The sequence below is a fragment of the Arachis hypogaea genome, chromosome 9, assembly GCF_003086295.3.
Source record: "Arachis hypogaea cultivar Tifrunner chromosome 9, arahy.Tifrunner.gnm2.J5K5, whole genome shotgun sequence".
In the NCBI taxonomy this organism is placed as follows: Eukaryota; Viridiplantae; Streptophyta; class Magnoliopsida; order Fabales; family Fabaceae; genus Arachis; species Arachis hypogaea.
This window is the reverse complement of record NC_092044.1, coordinates 100959534-100982567: the sequence shown is the minus strand read 5'-3', so window position 1 is coordinate 100982567 and position 23034 is coordinate 100959534. Positions and strand designations below refer to the sequence as shown.

The following is a 23034-nucleotide window of genomic DNA, read 5'->3' as shown; positions in this document are numbered from 1 at the left end:
AATTATGATTATGATTGTGAATAACTTGAGTTGGGGATGCACGGCAGAGGGACAGTCCAATGGTTAGCTACCAGGACTTATCGGGTTGGCTTTATAACCGACAGATGATATCATCAGCCACTAGGACAAGCATTCATCATATGCATCTATGTAACATTGTTTGGTTGTGCATATTGTACTTGATTTGCGTTTGTGATTACTTGTGAGTACATGCTAATTGTTCTACTTGCAGTAACTATTTGTTTGTGCTTGAACTTTCCTATTTTTGTTTGCAACTGAGACTCTATTGGACTGTGGTGATTGGTTGCTGTTTGGGTTGTTTGGGCCTAGAGCCGTGGTTGATCATGAGGTGGGCCGAAGGCCATGTCTGGTTGATGTTTCTGGATTGGAAAAGTATGAAAAACTAATTTGGTTTAGCATAGATAAACCTTTTGACAGGCTTCTGAATTTTTAAGAAATGAACAGTTCCTCTTTCAGAAAAGATTTCAGATTTTTCTTTTATAGTAAACCTTTGCTTTTGAAAAGATGCATAAGACGGTTATTAATCACTGGAACGGTTTTACCTTCACGTATCCTATTATAGTAATTCTCAAACACCCTCTACTGAGAACCCTTTCGAGGATGATGTTCTCACCCCCCACCCTACAAATTTCCCTTTTCAGGATATGGACGCAGAAGTCACGAAGAGTTTATCTAGTTGTTGTCGTGATGTTTTGTATTGCTTTATTTATTATTTATTATTCCCTCGCTTTTTATCTTTATGCATTCTGTAAGAGGGATAGGAATTGCATTAATTAATGCTTGTAAAATTATTTAATATATATATACATATGTAGTACTCTTTGTGAGTTTTGTAAGTTGTATGGTATGTATGGATGTATGTTATCTAACAAAAGTATTTTGGAACGGTATTGCGGTTTAAAATTTTAAACATGCTTATATTTTAGTATTAAATAGTATAAGAGTCATCGTGATATCCGAGCTATTAGAGTGGCGCAACTGGAAGTGTGACTTTTGATAGTTAGGGTGTTACAAATACAATTTTGGAAGGAATTTAAATTACTTTACTATACACATTATTTTGTTTGGATATTTTAACAAAGGAATTTATTAGTTTCAGAATTATTTAAAGAAAAAATTCGTTAGTTCAAATTGTTACATTTTAAATTCACCTCAGAACAAAGAGTTAGCGTTCAATTTTCTATCTCTGCTTTGTTCATCTAATATATTCACTGTTTTGTTGCGTCTATGTTTATTCTGTGCTTTCATACATATTATTTCTTTAATGATTTTTGCAAGTTGCAATGTGCTTCTTGCCTATTTTATAAGTATGCTTCTCCATTGTACCATTTCATTTGAATCGATACTAAGTTTATCATTCAAAAGCCTGGTCAAATTAAACGATTCATGTAATGATTCATGATTTGATTATATAACTACTTTACAACTTTATGATATACATTTTGCGTATTTACACAAGGTGAAGTGGTGAACCACATTTTTATCTCTTTTTTTAATTAAAATTTATAGAAACAGGGACCAAAATAATTTCTTATGACAAACTTACCATCCTACCTTTTATCATTCTGTTACATTGGCTTATTTGACAAGATGGCAAAAATTAACGGTGTTAAAACCGATAAAACTTGTTTAACCCGCCAAAAAAATTTGATTAGACTAAGATTTTGAGTATTCCAAGATATGTTCTCTAATTTTATTTATTTTAGAATTAAATACGAATTCCATACTTCAAAAATTTAGCTATTGACAAAAAAAATCCTTAAAATATTATAATTTAAAAATATGAAAAAAAAATCCATAAATATTATAATTTTCGTAAATAATAAAAAAATTATATTTAACAAACAACTTATGCATTAGATCTAAATTTTTTGACAATACTTGAATAAACATTTAAAAAATGCACAAAAAATTCAGAACAAAATTTAATTTTTAGATTTTTCTTTTTATTTTTCAAAAAATAATGTGGTCATTTATAATAAAAAAATATTTTTTAAAATTTACTTAACAAAAAATTACCAAATTTTAAAAATGAAAAGATCTTATTTTTCTAATAATGTTTGCAAAAATTTGCATCAAAATTTGGTCTCTAAAATCATTTTTTAGAATATATATTTAATATATAGTTCTTTAGTCGTGTTTTTAAATCTTTTCGGATCTTAGTTATCGTTAACGTCTTTCGAGAATCGTTTTGTCAGCAATACAAAATTTCAAGAACGATTTTAGGAATTTATTCTTTATTTTATTTTGTACTCCTATTTATATCCTCTAAGATATATGACTTAACTTCGTCTTAAAATAACACTACAAGAAAAAGCGTGTTTATCGACGGCAAAAATCGACGGTTATTTCTGCCGTCGATAATTTTCGACGGCCTGCTGTCGATATTACTAAAAAAAATAATTAAAAATAAAAATATTAAAATCGACGGCCTTGTCGTCGATATTTTTATAATGCATTAATTTATTTCCCTATTATCGTCATATTAGAGGTGCAGAAAATAAAATCGACGAAGATCGCGTCTATTTTATTATTTTAAATATCGACAACATTGCCGTCGATAAATTTGAACGGTCTAGATTACCTTCTAAAATGGGATGAATGGTCTAAATTTAATCTATATAATAGACGCCAAATGTGTTGTTTTTTTATATTAAAATCGACGAATGTGTCGTCTATTTTATTATTTTAAGTATCGACAACCATGCTGTCGATAAATTTGAACGATCTAGATTACTTTCTAAAATGGAATGAACGGTCTAAATTTAAACTATATAATAGACGCTAGATATGTTGTTTTTTTTTATATTAAAATCGACGATTTTGTCGTCTATTTTATTATTTAAAATATCGACACCTTTGCCGTCGATAAATTTGAATAAAATCGACAGACGGTCCGTCGATTTTTATCACTAAAAACACATTTTCTCAACTCCTGCTTCCAAAGTTCAGAAACGCATGTCTTCCCCAAATTCAAGCTAGGTTTATCATTAAAAACGCTTTCTCTTCAACACCGCCTCCGTCCGACACCACCACCGGCGACCACCATCGCCTACCCTCTCTCTCTTCCTTCTTCTCTTTCTTCCCCATTTCTCCATTTTTTCGTTCCTGCATGCGACACCCCTGTTCGTGGAGTCACTCTCTGTCCGCGTCTTCAAGCACCGACAAGCAACCACCAGCGGCGGCGACCTTCTGTGCCACTGCGAGATCACCTCCACCCCACCGCCTCTTCGTTCTTCTTCCTCCTTTCATCAATGCAGGTTCCCTTCCCCTGTTCCCTGTCTTTCTTTTCTTTATTTTCACTGCTTTTTAATTCTGTTTTTAGAAATTTTGGTTAGGCTTAGGTTTGTTAAAACTTCTGTTTCTGGACTGAAATTGTTGTTGGCTGTATCTTTCTGAAATTACTGGGTTGAATGTTGCTTAGATTAAACTGAAATTTACTGTTTTGAACTCTGCACACCACATGTTCGGAGAAATGCCTGAATGGAATTTTTGTATGTAAGGCTTTATTATTATGATTATTATTAGGTTTATTTTTTCAATTTTATAATATTTTGATAGAGTAAAATAGTAAATAGTGAATTGTATCTAGCTAGGGAAGAATCTAATAACAAGAATTATATTGATTAGAACGAATGGGTGATATTTGGAATTTACCACAGGAGGAAGGAAGTATCATAGCTGCTTTGAAATTAAGCTATGGTCAAAGAATTGAAAATAGAAATTTCTAATCATATAGAAAGAAGGACAAAGGTGATGGTATAATTATAGATCTTGATAGCAAAAATACAATTTTAAAGTTTTAATCCCTTGTTTTGAGTTTTGACTTTAGGAACACAATGTTCCCATTTAAAAAGCTTAATATAAAGTGGAAGAAAAAAGGAAGAGTGTGTAGCTGTTTTAGAGAGTAATAGAAATGTCAAAGAATAAAAGGAGGAGAAAAATTGGAGAACAGCAGAGTTAGCTGCTTTGATTTGATATGTTTTAGATTAGATGAAATTAAAATTCATAAATTCAGAAGTTGAAGGGATTTTATAACAAAAAGTAGCACATGCACTAACTAACAACCAAATGATATTGATAAAATTTGTAAAGCTGAATAAAACAGAATAAGGAAAGAAAGGGTGGCTGCCAGAATTCTAGGAGGAATAGAAAGATCAAAGAACAAGTGGAGAACAGAAGAGAGTGTTGTTCTACAAGGAAAGTATTTGTATAATATAATCATATGATTGATTAATCTTTGTGTGAAAAGAATCAGAGTGTTCCATTCTGGCTTAAGTGATTGTTTGTTGAAAAAAATATATCCTTATTAATGATTATATTATACAACTTGTGTAAAAGAAAGAGAGTTTCACATTTATACCGTAAAAGGGATAAGCAATAAATCCATGGAGAAGAATTCAACTATATATCATATTTATACAGTTGGTATACTTAATGTTTTCCCTTGATTGGTCCAATGACATTCCATGAGTTTTTTTTTTTTTTTTGTTAAGCAGGGCATGAAAATGAATCCTCCATATATTAATTAATCGTATAATATAAATAGAATCTTGTTATTTGTTATTTATTTATTATTATTTTAATAATACAATACTATCTTCTGTTATTATATATATGTCTATGTCTATAATCACTTCCCAAGCAAACTAATCAAACCCCCATATCTTTTAAGTGGGTGTTTACTTTTTAACCGATTATTCCATTGAGTGTGGCTTAAGTCACATGCCTTCAAAGATTATGCACTTTCTCATCATTTTTTTGATATATTTGCCATGGATGAGTGATCTATTATTTAGTGGGGCTATCATCACAGGACACAGATCATAGATTTATCTATTTATAATTATGGATCAGTGATTTTAAAGCTAATATATTATTATTTGGCAATCACTAATCAGCAATCTGATTATGCAAACAGTAATCACTCTCCTTCCTTTTTGAAATAACTAGTTATAGTGGATAATCATGTTTGCATTAACTAATTATGGGAAAAAAAAAGAATTCAATTAATTGAACCCAAAATCATAAATTTCTCTCAGGTTCTTTCAGATAGTAAGATCAAGACTAATTGGACAGAGTTGTTGCTAGGCCTCACAAAATTTCTGATGTAATTATGTGCTGTCATACTCATATAACATTATCATAAACCTATATGGCACATTTTTTGACATAGACAAAATGAAAGGCATTTCATAATTTGCTTTCAATACAGTTCTTTGATTGCTTCTCTAAGGTGCTCAACTGTATCTCATTTTGGTTTTCAACTACTTTATAAAGTCATCCCACGTCAAATTACTTGTATATTTATGAATAATATTCAATTTGTATGTTTGCTTCATGAAGATATACAATTATTTATCCTTGAAACTAGCAGGAAATTTAGAGTTATATCTAGAGTTATATCTATAGATTGCAATGATTCCCTGTTCCTAACTATATATTTTGATTTTCTAACAACAACATATACATTTGAAGCAGCTTTCTTAAAAGATTCCCTCTCTCTCTGGTGCTGCAAAGTTAGGGTTTCCTATGACCAGGTACACTACCCTTTTCATTTCTTCAATTATTGCTTGCTGTAATTTCAGCTCAGGTATTAGCAATTGCCAACTTCTGCTTATTCTTCATGTGTTGATTTTGCAATTTGTTATGATATTCGGTTACTGATTAAGCATTTTGTTACTAGTTGATTCTGTTTTCTGGTTTAGCTTCTTGGAGCTTAGTTAGTTTTTTGCTTCTTTGTGAAGTATGAGAAATCATCAATATTGAAAGAATATTCAGTTTTCTGCTACTGAACTCAAGATTCTGATATACTCTTTTGCAATATTTGATATTTCTATGCAGCATTTCACAGTGGGAATTGTAGTGGTGTGGGTCAATAGAATCTTTTGATCAAAGAAACAATAGTGGAGTATTTGGTTCTTCAGCATATACACTATCACAAAGTATTGGTAGAGTTTAAGACTCCCAAAAAAGGTATTCAAGGTTTAACCTTCTACTTTTTTATTTATTATGCATGCTTATCTATACTTACTTATGTATGCTTGTTTGTGTAAACCATTCATAGTAAAAGTATAAATTATATTGATGATAAGATTTATTTGTTGTGGTTTCTCGTTGAATAAAAAAATTAAAAAGTGAATATTATCCCTTTGATATGTAGGAAATTAAATTCATTAATAATGGATCACGTGTTCCCCCACCTCCTCCTTTTACTTTCCCAAGCTCTCAGAAAAGCACAGCCCCAGTCCCAACCCCAACCCCAGGTAGAAAACTTCCACCTATTCTGCAGCGACCAGGACAACCACAGAGTTCTCAAAGGGAGGATGATTCTGACGACGATTTTGATGACTCAGATGATTATTTAGACGAGTATGAGTAGGTTATTTAATTACTTTACTTTGAATATTTTGTATTATTAGTAGATTGCAATTTAAACGAATATAAGTCTAAGTTTAGTTATTTATCTTGTCTTGAGTCTTTATGTTAGAGGGTTATTTATTATTTTGATAAGTTTGTAAACTCATTATCTAATATTTAGTATAAATTTTATTTTTATATTTAAAAGTTTATTTGTCTTGTTATCTAATATTCTGTTTAAATTTTATTTTATATTTAAAAGCTTATTTGTATTAACGGTTTACTATTTTTCAAATAGAAAAAATGAATTAAAACATATAACTATAAAATCGACGGCAACGTTGTCGATTTTATTCAAGCCTATATCGACGGCTTTGGCGTCGATTTTATTAAACATATTATAGACAACAATGATGTTGATTTTATTAAGTTAAATATCGACGGCAATAGTGTCGATTTTATTCAAGCATATATCGACGGCTTTAGCGTCGATTTTATTAAACATATTATAGACAGCAGTGTTGTTGATTTTATTAAGTTAAATATCGACAAAAAGGCTGTCGATTTTATTAAATCAATTATCGACAAAGAAGACGTCGATTTTAAATAATAATATCGACGGCAATGTTGTCGATTTTATTAAGAATGTAAAATTCTCACACTCATATTACAGACGGAATGGACGTCGATTTTATTAGATTATTATCGACGGCTATGTAAGCCGTCAATTTTATTAGCATTTTGAAAAATCGACAGGCTTTATAGCGACCAACTGCGCCGTTTATTTTTCCGTCGAATTTCAATATTATCGACGGCTAAGCCGTCGATTTAGCCATCGATTTTAACAACGTTTCTTGTAGTGTAAAGATAGTTCTTTTATTTTCTATTACAAAACTTTGTTTTTATATTTGTGTTGTGTTGTATTATAAACGTTCTTTTGAAATTTTTGTTATTGAAAAATTAAGTTGAAATTATTATCTTTTTATTCTTTGCATTAATTTAAAAATGGATAATTTTGATAGACAATTCTATTAGTGTTGAGATTTTAAAAAGAAAAACGTGAACAAATTGAGTTATAATTTGACTATTTTTTAGTTATGTTTAAATTACGCTAAATTTTTATTTATTAATTTTTATTAGTTTTCTTTTCCTTGGCCTTCGGGCCTCCATTGTAAAAATAAAATTGATTGCTAATCCACATAATTCACTCACTATGTAATATAACATTAAATTACATTCATTTAGAAATCAATTAGTATTTTTACCTATAATAACATTATACAAATATAAATCTTTTAAAATTACGTCGATTTTGACATTATAAATTATGACACAAAAAATTTATAGTATTAAACTACTTTTACGAAAAAATCGTAAGAGAAAAAAGTATTGGTCGACTAAGAAAATTATGATCTTTATAGATAAAAAAATTAAATAATAAAGAATTGTGAATAATGAGAGAAGAATAAATATTAAGATGGAGAAAATAAAAAAAATAAAGGAAAGAAGAAAAGAGCATGCAAAAGACTTTTCCATAAAATACAATATTTATACAACAGTTTGTAGTAAAAATATTATACATGAAATTGTTTATGTATGTACAAATATACGACTAAGCACTAATAATTTACCAAGGAGTATATGGTGATGATATCGTGTCATTATCTAACAATAATATATTTTCTTTCACATTTTATTCGTCACACAAAATATATGATACAAAACTACAAAGAAAGTACTTAATAAAATAATCACATCCTTATGCATGGTAATATGAATTACAAAACAAGGAGCAACAAAAAAGTACAAGATCATCATCGATTTATCCTTTTGCCATTTGTCAATAAAGAAATTTGTAATATAGTATGCTATTATTATGTGTCATGGCTTCTTATTCTCTAACATACTGAGGGCCAGCTTTTGTATGGATCCTTGAGTGTAGTCATGTTGCCAGGCCTTGAAAAAACTATCTACATACATGATACATAAATAAAAACAAATTCAATTTACTTGATACACCTCTAATCGTGAGCAACATATTCAAATTTTGATTGATGTTATTCTTTGATCGATACTAGTTAACTCTATCGTAACTTAAGAAACATTTACCAGTAGTCTAAATTTAATTTGCATTATAATTACTTTTTTAAGTAAATATTTTTCCTCGTGCAGTCTTATATAGGGCTAAGTAAGGAGACTTAACATAGCACAATTTCAAGTTAAAAGTTTTAAAATTTGGTTACAAATTTATATCTTTGAGAATTGAAATTAAATTATAATGTCTAACAATATGTTTGGTTATAATATCTATGATGTAGACTTTTTTGTAACTTAATTTTTTACCTGGTAATTTCCAAGTGTTCGTGATTTAAAACCTGCACTAGTAAAATCAAAATAGTATTCCCATGTCCTGATGAACTTTTCGTCGAATCCAAGAGCCAAAACTTCACTGAAAATACACAATTTTCAAATAGATTTTTTTAGCATAAGTGATAACAAAAAGAAAAAGGAATAATTTCAATAGTTAACACATTAAAGTATGTTTTGATAAATTTAATGAATACCTTTGATTTTTAAGGAAGTTCTTTTTCCACCACCTTAATGTTTGGTAGTAATGAATTCCAAAATTTTCACTGTGCTCTACACTGGATTTAGGAATGTTCATTTCATTAATAAGAAAAGAATGAAGGGATGCTGATGATCATTGAAGTTAGAAATAACAAGTAAATTGTACCATAATCTTGATGCAGCAGCCATGGCTGATGTTATCCTATTTAGAGAAGGAAGGCATCCTCCTAGAAAAATATATTCCTTCAAGAAATCGGAGCTGCGTCTACACTCATCGTAACGTTGGTCCGGAATTGATATAAACTATGAAATAAGATAACCATCTTCAAATGTTATCACCAATTTAAATACCATATTTTTTTACAAAACTAGTATCTCCCTTTTTTGGGATAATAACAAGTGTTTTCGTCCTTGTATATTTTTATAATCAAAGCATTGCCAAGAAGTTATACCTCAAGAATTAGAAGCCCATCATCTGCCAATAGTGATTCGCAACAACTGAAGAACTCTTCCATGTATTCATGACCAACTGCTTCTATCATTCCACTAAAATACCATTTTATATGTTAAGTAATATGCAGAAAAATATTGCTATTCTGTGTATTATTTATGCAGAGTCAACTAGAAAATTTGCTCACACAGATATAATCCTATCATATTTGAATGTCTTCGGTAGTTGGCGATAGTCACATAGAAGAATTTTGATATGATCCTGAAGTCATGAATTCAAAATATTAAGCATAGACCACACCTATGCAATGATCACAATTGTATAACGAAAAAACTGAAGATCGTGACACGATGTCCTTTTTCATGCATTTCATTTGGCTTGTATATTAACTTCACCATGTTTCTGCATTAGATTTTAAGAAAATGATGAAATTAATCATCTTATCATATACGATATACCTGAAGTCCAGCATCTCGAACTCTTTTTTCTGCAAATTTTAGTTGCTCCTTCGACAAAGTGATGCCAGTGCACTTGCAACCGGTTTTCTTGACAATTTCAATCACTAAATTTCCCCATCCACATCCAATATCAAGAATTTCATGTGTTTGGTCTATTCTAGCCTTCATTTATTTAAAGAAAAATAATGTTACGCCCTTTGTAATCTATCATCTAAAATACATTAATAAAATAACATTCTAAAGCACTCACTTTTTCAATGAGAAGAGACATTTTTCTCAGTTGTGCATCTTTTAAATCTTCCTTTTCATTCTATACCAGATATTCATATAGACAAAGAAATGTAAATGCAAGTATCATTTGCAAGAAATTTGGAGTTAAGTATCAAAGGGATGTTGCCTTGCCTTGAACACTGCACATGTATATGTCATTGTTTCATCCATGAATAGCGCAAAGAGTTCATTGCTCTGGAAACAAACCAATTCAGAATTGTAAACAAATGATATTGAAGATTAATAGCAAAAACACTTGATATATCTAAAAAATCATAATCAAATAAATAAAAAAATAATTAATTAATGAACTAGCTTTGTAGTATACAAACTATAACTTAGCATTAAGTTTTTTCTATTCTAATTAAAAAAAGTATAAGAAAAATCTATAATGTGGGGAGATAGAACCATAGTTGTTCATGAATAATGCAAAACTCCTACTAAGCATATATTTTTGGTGAAAACCGAAATTTTAATTATGAATTATCTATTTAGGTAAAGAATATCTCATTTGACGTATTTGTGATTTTTGAGTCTAAATGACTTGTTAAATGTCTACACAACACAACTTATATATTGATAAATGACATGTACTTGTAGTTGCTTCTGTAGAATAAACATTAATGAAAATTTTAACTTAGGTAGTTATTGATCTTATACCAAGTCATAGTGATTAGAGATGTTGCGACGAGATTGTGTGATAGTATTTTTCCTAAAGTAATGCTTAATGAAGAAATTTGCAGATGCTAAACCCGATGTAAAGAAAAATGGTGTCCACCAACCCCTGAAAACAATAAAAATGTGAAAAAGAAGGTTGAGAATGAACAAATAAAATTTCAACACTTTAACAATCATAATCAACAACTTACCTATTCTTCTTCAATTTTGAGCTTGAATCATTTGAATCTCTGTTCGCTATGAAAACCTATAGAAAACATACAAAGAACATGAAAGTAAAGACTGAAATATCGTATGTGACATTTGTGTGTTAATCAAATCCTAAAGAATATTCATACCAGAAAAAGATTCAAAAGACCTTCATCTTTATCAACAAGGGAAAAGTCTCCATTAATATACGCATCTGCAAGGCCTAAATCAGCTTGTGTCATAACCTGACAAACACATAATAAATGGTACTTGTTTTAGTTTCATGCCAACAATTGGAAATGAAAATCCATAACTTTATTTCATACATATATCAAAAACACACACCTTCCAATAAAATTGGGGACTGTGAATTCTCATAACACACTTCAAAGAGCACGTTTTATTAATTCCTTCAAAGGAAAACATTGTTCCCCCCTCCTCCAATAAACTGTAAACTCCTCGAAACATGATGTATAAGTGACTCAAGAACTAGAAACCAATTCTATAATCATATAGATAGTATGATTGTTCCAAGAAATTATTATTCCAGTAATATTATGAGTGTAAATTAGGCTTACATTTATGATATGCAATAAATGTCTAAACACTAATAAAAGTAAACTTACGTTAAACTACCAGTGGTAATATAGGAACTTAAGAATCTCGTCACAAATAGGCGTGCACTAAGTTCCTTCCAAGAAGGTACCATGAGTTTGGGGTTCGTTCGGAGGGAACAACATCTTCCAAGAATGTTATATGCAGCAATCATGCCAGCCTAAAAATGTTCTTCTTATAGTTTAGTTTTTTCATTCCTTTTCAATTTGTCATTTGGACAAAAAACTGATTCATAGTAAATTTGAGCCTCTTTAATTTCATAATAAGTTTTCTTTAACTACCTTTAATCCATCTTCATGATATCCACAACCTGGAATGCATAAATATTTGCTTAAGTCACAAGTATATTTAATGTCGGTCAAGATGTCTCAACATAGTAAATGTTGTGTTTTTGAAAAAGAAGTTGTCATTAGATATACATAAGTAATTAATCTATCTAGAACTTTATTTCTTTGACTAAATAATTTTAATATTTAATAATTTAACTAGTGTTTAACTCTTAATTAAATAGCCAAAACTAGCTAGGTTCAGAAAGTACCTTGGTAGGCACCACAAAACCAAATTCCTCTTTTTCCTTGAATTTTTTCAAACTCTTGTGAAGCTTTGAATGCAGTAACTGATGGAATTGGATGTCCAGTTGACCACTTAAGAAGAGTATTTTTTGGTGTATGATTTGGATTTAGAGTTAGAAGAAAAGGTAATCTTGTTTCACCAAGATTCTGCAAATCAAAATATAAGATCAATTAACAAGTTTTATTTATTTATAGTTCACTTGAGTCTAAGTTGCCTTCTAGAGGTTTCGGTTATGGACAAATGAGTTATATGAATAGTTACTAACTTGAAGAATGTTGAGCCAGTATGTCACACAAACTTTGTTGTTGTTACATCCAAGAAAATTCCATGCACTCCATGCAGATGGGTTAAGAGGCATTAAATTTTTGTCATGGTGAAGAAAAATATCACTGCCAGCAAAGATCAAACCATTATTGTAAAGCTTGTCTTAATTATTTGAATATAAATCTTTTCACTCTAACATGTTGTTTAGGTACTATTCTCTTCACAAACATGGAAACCATAAGCATAAAAGGTTTAACTATGATAAAACTTCATTTTCAACATTGTCATGAGAGAAAATATCATGATAATTATCATTGTCATATCGTTTAATAAAATTTATTACTTCAAATGTAACTAGTAACTACTACAAGCTACATTATCCTATTTTGTAGGTGGATTACAGCGAAGAAAAGAGTTAGAAATGTTAAGATAAACCATACCTATATGCATATTGGAAAGCACCAAGAATTCTTTGTTCTTCATATGTTGCTTCCTCTCCTAATAATCTCAAAGTGTCAGGTGCATGTGTCGCGACTATGCAGAAATCATACATTTCTTTGGAACCATCTTTGCAATGCACAACACATCCTGCAGCAAAATTTTTAAGATTGTTGCGTAATCAAAATAATATAATCACACTCAATGGTTGAGATAGAAATTAAAGAAGAAGAAGAAAATGTGAATGTCTAAAGGTCAATGAGTACAATAAGGGAATAGACACATGAATCACCTTTTTTCGATGTTAAAACCAGTTCCACCTCACAATTAACTATTACTTTACCACCTCTTCTAACAAGTTCTTCTTTGACCTAGTTATTATAACAAATAATTAATGTCAAAATCTTAATTTATAGCTTAAACGAAAAGATATCTCATATAAGCTACACTAAAAAATACTACCATCAAACATAGCATTAATGGTACCTTCTTAACATAAGTGTGCGAGCGCCTTTTAACAGTTAGCCATTGTGGCCTTCTAAAGAGCTGCAAGGAGAAAAAGAGGACCAGGTGAATCAAGATCGAAGCAGTCCTTTATTTTATTTATATATTTAAATTAGATTATTCATTACTGTATAAATTTTGAGATAGATTTTATCTCTTTACTACCTGAAGATGATGGTGATTTCTGAAAAAAGAGAAAACAGAAAAAGCAGAGAAGCTCATAACTCCTTCAGAAGAGCAAGGCCATATAGAACCACAAATTGGAACCTACATTCATTAATTTCATGTTATAAATATTAAGAAGCATATACTAATTATATCACTAACCAAAGTAATGTTTATAGAAATTAAAACAATCTAATAAGATGCAAATGAACTACTCACAAGATATGCTTTCACAAATAATTTAGAGTAACCCCTTGACTTTATGAATTGGTCCAAGGTTTCATTGCGGTCCATATTCAAATTGTTGTTATCAAGCATATCAAGATATCTGCATTTTTAATTGGAAGATGAGATAACAAACTCAATTTATCAGGATATAATGACCCATGAACTAGCAAATTAGCATTACTCTTGTCAATTTTCAATATTTTGCAGGTGAGTTCAAAATTAATTAAATTTTGCATGAAAGTACAAAGAAAGCTAAAGTAGACAATGCTTTTTCATCAAGTAAATCAACTTCTCCAAGTTGACAAGCTAAATGACTTGACGCATACTTTACTTTTTATTTTTTTTCAATATCTGTTAAAATAAAAGAGTTGCTTAAGAAGAAAGTACCAAACAATTTTATTTAAACATTCATATATTTTCATACTAAAGTTTGAAAGTTTAGTATCTAGTATTCTAGTGTTTATATTTATATATTTCTTTTAAAAAAAAAAGACGGGCGAAAATGAGCTAACTTGTCCCCACTGGGTGAACCCGGTAGCCTACTCGAGCAGTCATATTTTTACTAGCTCAACTCGCAATAAATGAGTGTCATATAGTCATTGATATCCTCGTATAGTACTACTTACCTTGTAACATCATCTTTAAAGTTGATAATTTCTCTTAGCATTTGCCAAAAATAAAGGTTGATCACATTTTTCTTTTGTGCAAACAAGCCAAACAAACCGTTTCTGCTACTCCATTCACAGGTGTGGCCATTATCAAGGCTAATGGCGAATGACATATCAGATAATTCCATGTCAACTCCAAGACTCTCAAAGAACTCCATCATGTTAGGATAAGATACCTATTTAATGAAATGATACAATTTTTAATAGTACTTTCAAGTTAGGAAAAATCATTAATAACCAAAATTTTAAGAAGCAGGAACCTTTTTCAACCACTGTTAGAGATGCATACAGGCCTTCAATACAACAATTTTATAACAAAATTTGAGTATATATACATAATATCTCGCGTAAAAAGATTATATATATATATATATATATATATATATATATATATATATATATATATATATATATATATTAACTTTAACAGTTAGTTCATTATATTACTTTACTATACACATTATTTTGTTCGGATATTTTAACAAAGGAATATATTAGTTTCAGAATTATTTGAAGAAAAAATTTGTTAGTTCAAATTGTTACATTTTAAATTCACCTCAGAACAAAGAGTTAGTGTTCAATTTTCTATCTCTACTTTTTTCATCTAATATATTTGTTACGGCCTTACCCAAACTAAATGTGGGCCGGCTCGACTTGGGCACCACCCGACACGAACGGTTAGGAACAAGGCGCCCGATCGCCGACCCAGACACGCGTCCTTGACAGCGTTCTACAGCTGTGCAAGGGAGGTCTCGAAGAAGGTGGACCTGTTCTTGCAGGGCCCACCTCTGACACGGTATAAATAGGGAAGGACCTACCCTTCCCCCAAGGTACGTCACATACTGCCTTACCCTTTTTTTCGCCTACATATTCGACTGACTTGAACGTCGAAGTGTCATTGCAGGTGGCACTCCCCCCCTCTGCCAAGAGCTCGGAACGTCGGTTTCCCCTTTTCACCCTCACGACTTCTTCCGCATCACGCCATACCTACTCGTACAAAGATCATCCCGAACCGTCCGGTACACGACTCACCGAACAATATTCACTGTTTTGTTGCATCTATGTTTCTCTATTCTGTGCTTTCATACTTATTATTTCTTGAACGATTTTTGCAAGTTGCAATATGCTTCTTGCCTATTTTATAAGTATGCTTCTCCATTGTTCCATTTCATTTGAAACGATACTAAGTTTACATTCAAAAGCGTGGTCCAACGATTCATGTAATGATTCATGATTTTATTATATAACTACTTTACAACATTATATCATATGATATACATTTGTGTATTTACACAAGGTGAACCACATTTTTATTTATTTTTTTAATTAAAATTTATAAAAACAGAGACCAAAATAATTTCTTATTACAAATTTACCATCCTACTTTTTATCATTCTGTTACATCAGCTTATTTGACAAGATGGCAAAAATTAATGGTATTAAAACAGATTAAACTTGTTTAACCCGCAAAAAAACCTGATTAGACTAAGACTTTGAGTATTCCAAAATATATTCTCTAGTTTTATTTATTTTAGGATTAACTGCAAATTTGATCCTTCAAAAAAAAATTCAGCCATTGACAAAAAAATCTTTAAAAGATATTATCAACAAAATAATTTTTAAATAATTTAAAAATATGATAAAGGGAATCCATAAATATTATAATTTTCGTAAATAACAAAAAAAATTTATATTTAGTAAACGACTTATTTATTAGATTTAAATTTGTGTAACAATATTTGAATAAATATTTAAAAAATACACAAAAAATTCAGAACAAAATTTGATCTCTAGACTTTTTTTTTTACTTTTAAAAAACATATGGTCATTTACAATAAAAAAAAAATTTAAAATTCACTTGACAAAAAATTGCTAATTTTTAAGGATAAAAAATCTTATTTTTCTAATGATGTTTACAAAAATTTGCATCAAAATTTAACCTCTAAAGTCAATTTTTAAAATATATATTTAATATATATTTCTTTTGTCGTATTTTTAAATATTTCAAAATCTTATTTATTATTAGCATTTTTGAGATTTATTTTGTAATGCAAAATTTTAAGTACCATTTAATAGTTTACTCTTTATTTTATTTTGCACTCCTATATATATCCTCTAAGATATGTTACTTAACTTCTTTCTTAAAATAAAGGTAGTTCTTTTGTTATTACAAAACTTTGTTTTTATATTTGTGTTGTGTTGTATTATAAACGTTCTTTTAAAATTTTTGTTATTGAAAATTTAAGTTGAAATTATTATCTTTTTTATTCTTTGCATTAATTTGAAAACGGATAATTTTGATAGAAAATCATATTAGCGTTGAGAGTTTAAAAAGAAAAATGTGAACAAATTGTGTTATAATTTGACTATTTTTTATTTATGTTTAAATTATAATTAAATTTAGTTACCAAAAAATTATTATTAAATTTTTATTTATTAATTTTATTAAATTAATTTTATTATTTTTATTAGTTTTCTTTTCCTTGGCCTTCGGACCTCCATTGTAAAAATAAAATTGATTGCAAATCCACAAAATTCACTCACTATGTAATATAACATTAAATTACATTGATTTTGAAACTAAGTAGTACTTTTATCCGTAATAACATTATGGGAATGTAAATCTTTTAAAATTATATCGGTTATGATATTATAGAATATGCCACAAAAAATTTATAGCATTAAATTACTTTTATAAAAAGGTCGTAAGAGACAAAAATCTCTGTCAACTAAGAAAACTAAGGTCTCTGTAGATAAAAAAAATTAAATAATAAGTGTTTTAGTTATTATTTTTATATGAAAGAGTTTAATTTTTTACTAATAATTAATTTTAACATTCATTATCTAAAATTTAAAAGAATTTAATGTGTATACTTTTATATTTAATTAGGTGTTAAGTCTTTATACAAATAGAAATAATTAATTTTATACTTGCTATTTAAAAATAATATTTTTTTCTATATATATAAAAATATAATTAGTATAAAAAAATTATATTGATAGTTATAAAACTAATTTAGATTTATTTTTTTAAATAATTGAATTTTGATTCTAATTTTTAATCACAATATTAGTATTTTCTTTAAATTATATGTAATAAATATTTAAAGAAAAAGAAGTAAAAATATAGATTAAAAAAATAGTAAAATTTAAAACTAAATAAAAAATATGTATATAATAATACTTTTATTTAAATTATATTATGTTGTTAATTTTATTTTTTGTAAAACAAAAAGGTAGAGGAAAATAGAGAATGAAAGAAAAGAGAGAAAAAGATAAAGAAGAAGAATGAGAGAGGGAGTTTGTTAATTTTGGAAGTTAAAAAAAATTATTTTAATTATAATAAAAAATATCTTGTGATATATTTTGATTTGTCAAATTACCAATATAAAATATAAATTATAAATTATATATAGAATGGGAATGATAATGAGAAATAGAAAAACAGAGAGAGATAAATAAGAGAATGTAAGAAGGAGGTTAAGAGGTTTACTAATTTTGAAAGAAAATATTTTTTTTAAATTTTAATAAGAGAGTGTCATGTGACACATTTTAGTTATTAAATTAGTTAGTAATATATAAATATAATATGTAATATAGCTATATTTTAATTTTAATTTTAATTTAATTTGAATGCAATTAGAGACTGCTATATTGTATATTTTGATTGTCAAATTTATAATTAGTTATTAATAATAATATGTAAGCAAGATAGAGTGAATGAAGAAATGAGAGAAATAAAGAAAGGAAGAGAGAGAAAGAGAGAGGAAGAGAGAAAATTTTAAAAATTTGTAAGTTGGTATGATTTAGTATTCCTTGGTGAATTTTTAATAAAAGATTATTTTTAACTTATTTTTTTAAAAGATTTTATTAAAAAATAAAAATAATTTTATATTTGAATATCACATGTAAAAATATTTTTTTATTTATCAATTATGTTTGAGTATAACCATATAAAAATATTTTTTTGTATATTTATTACGTGAAAAATATTTTTTTAAGAAAAAAATCTTTTAAAAAAATGTAAATTATAACTTCTCAAAAAAGATGTTTTTTTCTAGTATTTTTATTTTTACTACTAAAAATTTACCAAGCACACTAAAAATTAAAAAATAGTCTTTTTATTGAAAAATATCTTTTTGTATCAACTTAATAACACCCAAAAAAACAACTATTAATACACATTTAAATATTTTAAAAATATCTTTTTTTTAAATACATCTACAATAATAAAAACCTATTAACATTAAGACATATTTCGACTTCTTTTTCATTCAATGTGAGACTTTTCAATCCATCCTTAACGAGAGCCAAAGTTTTTGTTGGCACATTGATTTTGACTCGAACTTTGATACCAATTTTATTTATTTATTTATTTATTTTTTGGTGTCATCCTAATGATCCCTTTACCATTTCCAATTTCATGGGATGGCAATAAAGTAGTAGCGAAGAGCTAACCAATCAAATTTCCTATGAAAATGTTTCGGCCATATAGCTAGTAAGAATAATGTGAGAATAGTTGGAATTGAAGAGGGGGAGGGAGGAAAGGAGAGGCAATGAAAATTGAGAGTACTTACCCGGTTGAAGAGCATGAAACCAAGGTCCAAATGAATACCATCAACATTCACAGTTTTGGCATGGCCTCCCAAATAATCTTCTTTCTCATAAAGAGTCACATTCACTCCTTCTTTGGCCAATACATACGCTGAAACCAATCCACTTATTCCACCACCCACCACTGCCACTCTCATCATCTTAATAATACTATATTATTCAACTATTAATATGTAATAATAGAACAACCAAATTATTTTATGAAAAGACTTGCATGAACGCGCTCTATATATAGTGGAGAAATTTGCATATGATAAGCACATTATTTATCCCTACTACTATTGAGTGCAGAGCAATACATGGTTTAAAAGAGTGCCACGCCTATAAAAAGCTAAATATATCCTCTAGTAGTCTAGTACATAATAACCTTTGGGAAAGTGTTCACGTATTCCATTCCTCTTTATTGGAACTTTGTTATACGAAGTAGGGACCGGTTACAAGTTAAATCTTTGTCCGCTAGCATCTATGGCAATGCCCAAAAAATCCTTTACATGATGATGGCTATAAACTAAAAAGACAGAAAGAATAGTGACCAAAAAGTGGCTACGTTGGTATATGATGAAAAGAATTTGAAGTCGATTGAGTCAAGAAAATAAACAAAAAATCAAATAAATTTTTTTACCCAACAAATTTGTGTCAAATAAAAATTTTTTAATAATAATTTTTAGATTTAATTAAAAGTCAATGTCAACACTAATTTTTTTAATCCGAAAATAGTTTTTATTTTATTTATGTGCTAGAATAAAATTATTCTTTCTTAAAAGAGCATATAATTATGAAATAAAATAACTAAATTTGCATAAAACTTGTGAAAATAGTATAAAATATTCTGATAATTGTAGTTTACTTACTAACTTTAAATTGCATAAGACAGTGAAAATATATTGTATGAATATTTCAGTTTAAAACTTACCAAGTATGTGATAATTGATCCTATCACATGAATATAATAGGAAAAAAAATTGTTTGAGTAAATAATATTACTAAATATAGTCTGCAACTCTGCGGTTTTTCTGCCAAACATACATGTAAATGTTGCCCCAAGCCAAAGTTGATAGTTCTGCCTCCGATCCGTTTGATTGAAGTATTCATGGTTGCATTTGTTTGGATTTGGAAAAAAATTGAGAATTAAATCATGAAATTTTTTAATTGGTTTTCGTTGATTTAGATTTGAGGTTTTTTTTGGTAGATCTAAACCAATCTAAATAGATTAAATTCAGATTGGATCCATTCGAATAATTAAGTATTTAATTGTAAATAATATTTAAAAAAATTATAAAAAAAAGTGAAAAAAATTTATAGAAATAATATATAACAGTAAAAAATAAGGACAATACATTATCAAATTTATACTAAAACAAAATAATTTTACACATCTTAAGATGTTGTATATCTACTGTTATATATTTTTTAAAATTAAATTAATTTAATTGACTAATTGGGTTAGTTAGAGTTTTGCGACTTTGAAATTAATACCTGATTAAAGTAAGATTTAATCAGATTTGACTCGATTATGTTTTATTTTCCATCAAATACAAAATCAACGAAATCGTGTCCGATTGTGTCAGGTCGGATCAATTTTGATCAGGTGATAATCGAACTATCCGTACTTATGACGATCTCTAATTTTGGTCAAAGGTCATAACAAAATACAATTTCAATTAACACCCTATACTAACAAAAGAATAATATTCTATTTAAAAAATATATTATTGTAAAAAAAAATTCAATAACATAGATATCTTATAAGTACAAATCTATTATCTATTAAATTGCATGATCCATAAATTTTTCATATATTTTTTTAGATACTTATATCCTACCTTTTATATGTTGATTAATCCACAAATGTCAATGAAGTTGGTCATATAAATTCAGTCATTTCATATACGCGTCAATCTATATTTTCGACTTGGACTAGAACGTAATAGCAAAATCAGGTTCACTCTCCAAGCTCCCCAAAATGCAAATGGTATATCTTCAACAGGTCTCTTCCTCTCAGTGCACCACCTCTTTTCAAGCTCATCTTAAACTGTATATCTTCAATCTCTACCCGTTAAAATTTTTAATAATAAATCTTAACGGCTTTGCACATTGGAACATTTTAGTTCCGGTAAAGTGCCCGAAACATGTGAAAGGCTTCCTAAACTGTTCATATGGCAATAATGCAATAGAGAGCAATACACGTTTGAATAAAATAAGGGGTGGACACAATAATTGATCGATGAAGGAGGAAATTTGTCACCTCCCTAAAAAAATATCTAGCGAAGGCCCGGGGTATCCTAGGCTAATAATGAAGAGCACACATTAATTAATTTAGTTTGGTAAATGTTTTATTTTTTAAAATTAGTTTGTAAAAGTTGGTATTTAAAAGATGATTTTTTAAGAAGTGTAATATTTATGTTTGATAAATTAAAAATGATTTTCAATAAACACAAACAACAACAATTATATTTGATAAAATAGTTTTTAAAAATTAAAAATATTATAAGAGACATAAATTTAAGTGAAATTTAAAAATTAATTAAACTATGAGGTTATATTAGACTTTTAAAATTTAAAAAGTATAAGCCAACTTTAAAAATTCTACTTTAAGTGCTTTTAAAAATATCCCAATCTTTTAAAAATTATAAATATAACCATAATTTTTTTTATTTATTAAATACAAAAAAAACTCTTAAAAAGTACAAATACTTCTTTAAAAAATTTTATCAAACCAAATTCAATACTAATCAATTTCGGCTAACACGTTGCATACTAATTTAATAGAATTGATTACATAATTTGAATTATTATAATTTTAAAAATTTTGCGAAAATATTTTTATTTGAACAATAAAATTATCATTCGGTTACTTGCTTAGACAGTTAGTTCATCATCAATGATGCAATAGTGAAATTTACTTTTAACAACCAACACAATCACATACATAATGATAATGAACTGATTATCTAATGAAACAATCATACATGAGCTACACACCCATTTTTGGGTTGTACAAACGACACAATACAAATTATAGCTGTTTCACATCATTTTTGATAACCTTAATAAAAGACATCGAATCAAACTTGAATCAAGATCTCAATTAAAAAAGTAGATACAATTTTTTTAAAAAAAAAAATAAGCTCGATCTAAAAATTATTTAATGTTTGTGTCAAAACAAATTACGTTGAAATACTGGTGGCAAATTATAACAAATAAAAAAAATACGTAAAATAAATAAAAACTTTAAATAAATAAAAGAATAAAATTAAAATTAAAAAAAACATAATAACAATAAAATATTAAAAGTAAAAAATGAGAAAAAATGAATTAAAACGAAAAAAAACAAAGGAAAATAAAATAAAAATAGACTCCTCGTAGTCAAATGCATTGGCATTCCATGATCTTTCGTTGCGTCGCTAAGACTGGAAATTTTTGCAGAGTTTGGTGTGATGGTAAAAGTGTTTTTGATTGAAGTCCCTGATTTCTTCTGAACTTCTCCTATTTATAGACCATGAGAAAATATTTAACCATGAAGAATCTTGACCATGATCTAGTTTCTTCCTTATTTCTCAGGCCATGACCCTGCCTTGACTATGAAGAATCTTGACTCCCAAGTTTTGACATCCCACGTCTTCTCTTACCTTGGTCTTCAAGTCTCACATTCTCTTAAGCTTGTTTCTCAAATTTCACAGCCATGTTCTCAACCCAACTTGAATGTCGAGTAACAAGTCTTGATATTCTAGGAAAGACAATATTTGCTTTATGACTTCGACGCTCTCGCACCATCTTCGACTTCAACTTTCTTGTCTCTACTTTTGTTACGAGTTTCAAATAATTCTTTAGATCGACACAATTGGTAGTCGAAACGCCTTCCGGTCGAAGAAATCCACTTTTAGTACCAACAAATTGCCCCTTTAAAACTTGTTATTTTATTCAAAAATACAAGTTTTAATACTCCTCATACGTGGCACGTACAGTCTTT

General features: G+C 28.4%; 1 protein-coding gene and 1 long non-coding RNA gene across 12 annotated transcripts; one reads left to right on the top strand and one right to left on the bottom strand.

Annotated features, from left to right (window-relative positions):
• The first annotated feature begins 2952 nt into the window (after positions 1–2952).
• On the top strand, positions 2953–6605 carry LOC112711327 (uncharacterized). The gene is made up of 4 exons (XR_003811803.2): positions 2953–3281; positions 5503–5561; positions 5866–5997; positions 6185–6605. It is a non-coding gene; the product is annotated as an uncharacterized lncRNA (long non-coding RNA).
• Positions 6606–8042: 1437 nt separating this feature from the next.
• On the bottom strand, positions 8043–19435 carry LOC112711324 (uncharacterized). Of its 11 annotated transcripts, XM_025763957.3 has the most exons (24): positions 19028–19435; positions 14409–14626; positions 13774–13882; positions 13555–13656; positions 13372–13431; positions 13178–13256; positions 12888–13035; positions 12449–12572; positions 12149–12329; positions 11892–11920; positions 11622–11770; positions 11341–11443; positions 11145–11240; positions 10998–11053; positions 10789–10912; positions 10261–10323; positions 10109–10168; positions 9859–10020; positions 9588–9661; positions 9402–9495; positions 9116–9252; positions 8946–9026; positions 8725–8830; positions 8043–8351 (listed from the first exon to the last, which is right to left on the bottom strand). In XM_025763957.3, exons 1-24 carry the CDS (start codon positions 19202–19204, stop codon positions 8280–8282), a joined length of 2604 nt encoding a protein of 867 aa, XP_025619742.1. In that variant the 5' UTR covers positions 19205–19435; the 3' UTR covers positions 8043–8279. The 11 variants fall into 11 exon arrangements, with proteins under 11 accessions (XP_025619742.1, XP_025619745.1, XP_072059409.1 ...); XM_025763960.3 differs by lacking the exon at positions 14409–14626 and having other exon boundaries at positions 19028–19396; XM_072203308.1 differs by lacking the exon at positions 10109–10168 and having other exon boundaries at positions 19028–19282.
• Positions 19436–23034: the final 3599 nt, after the last annotated feature.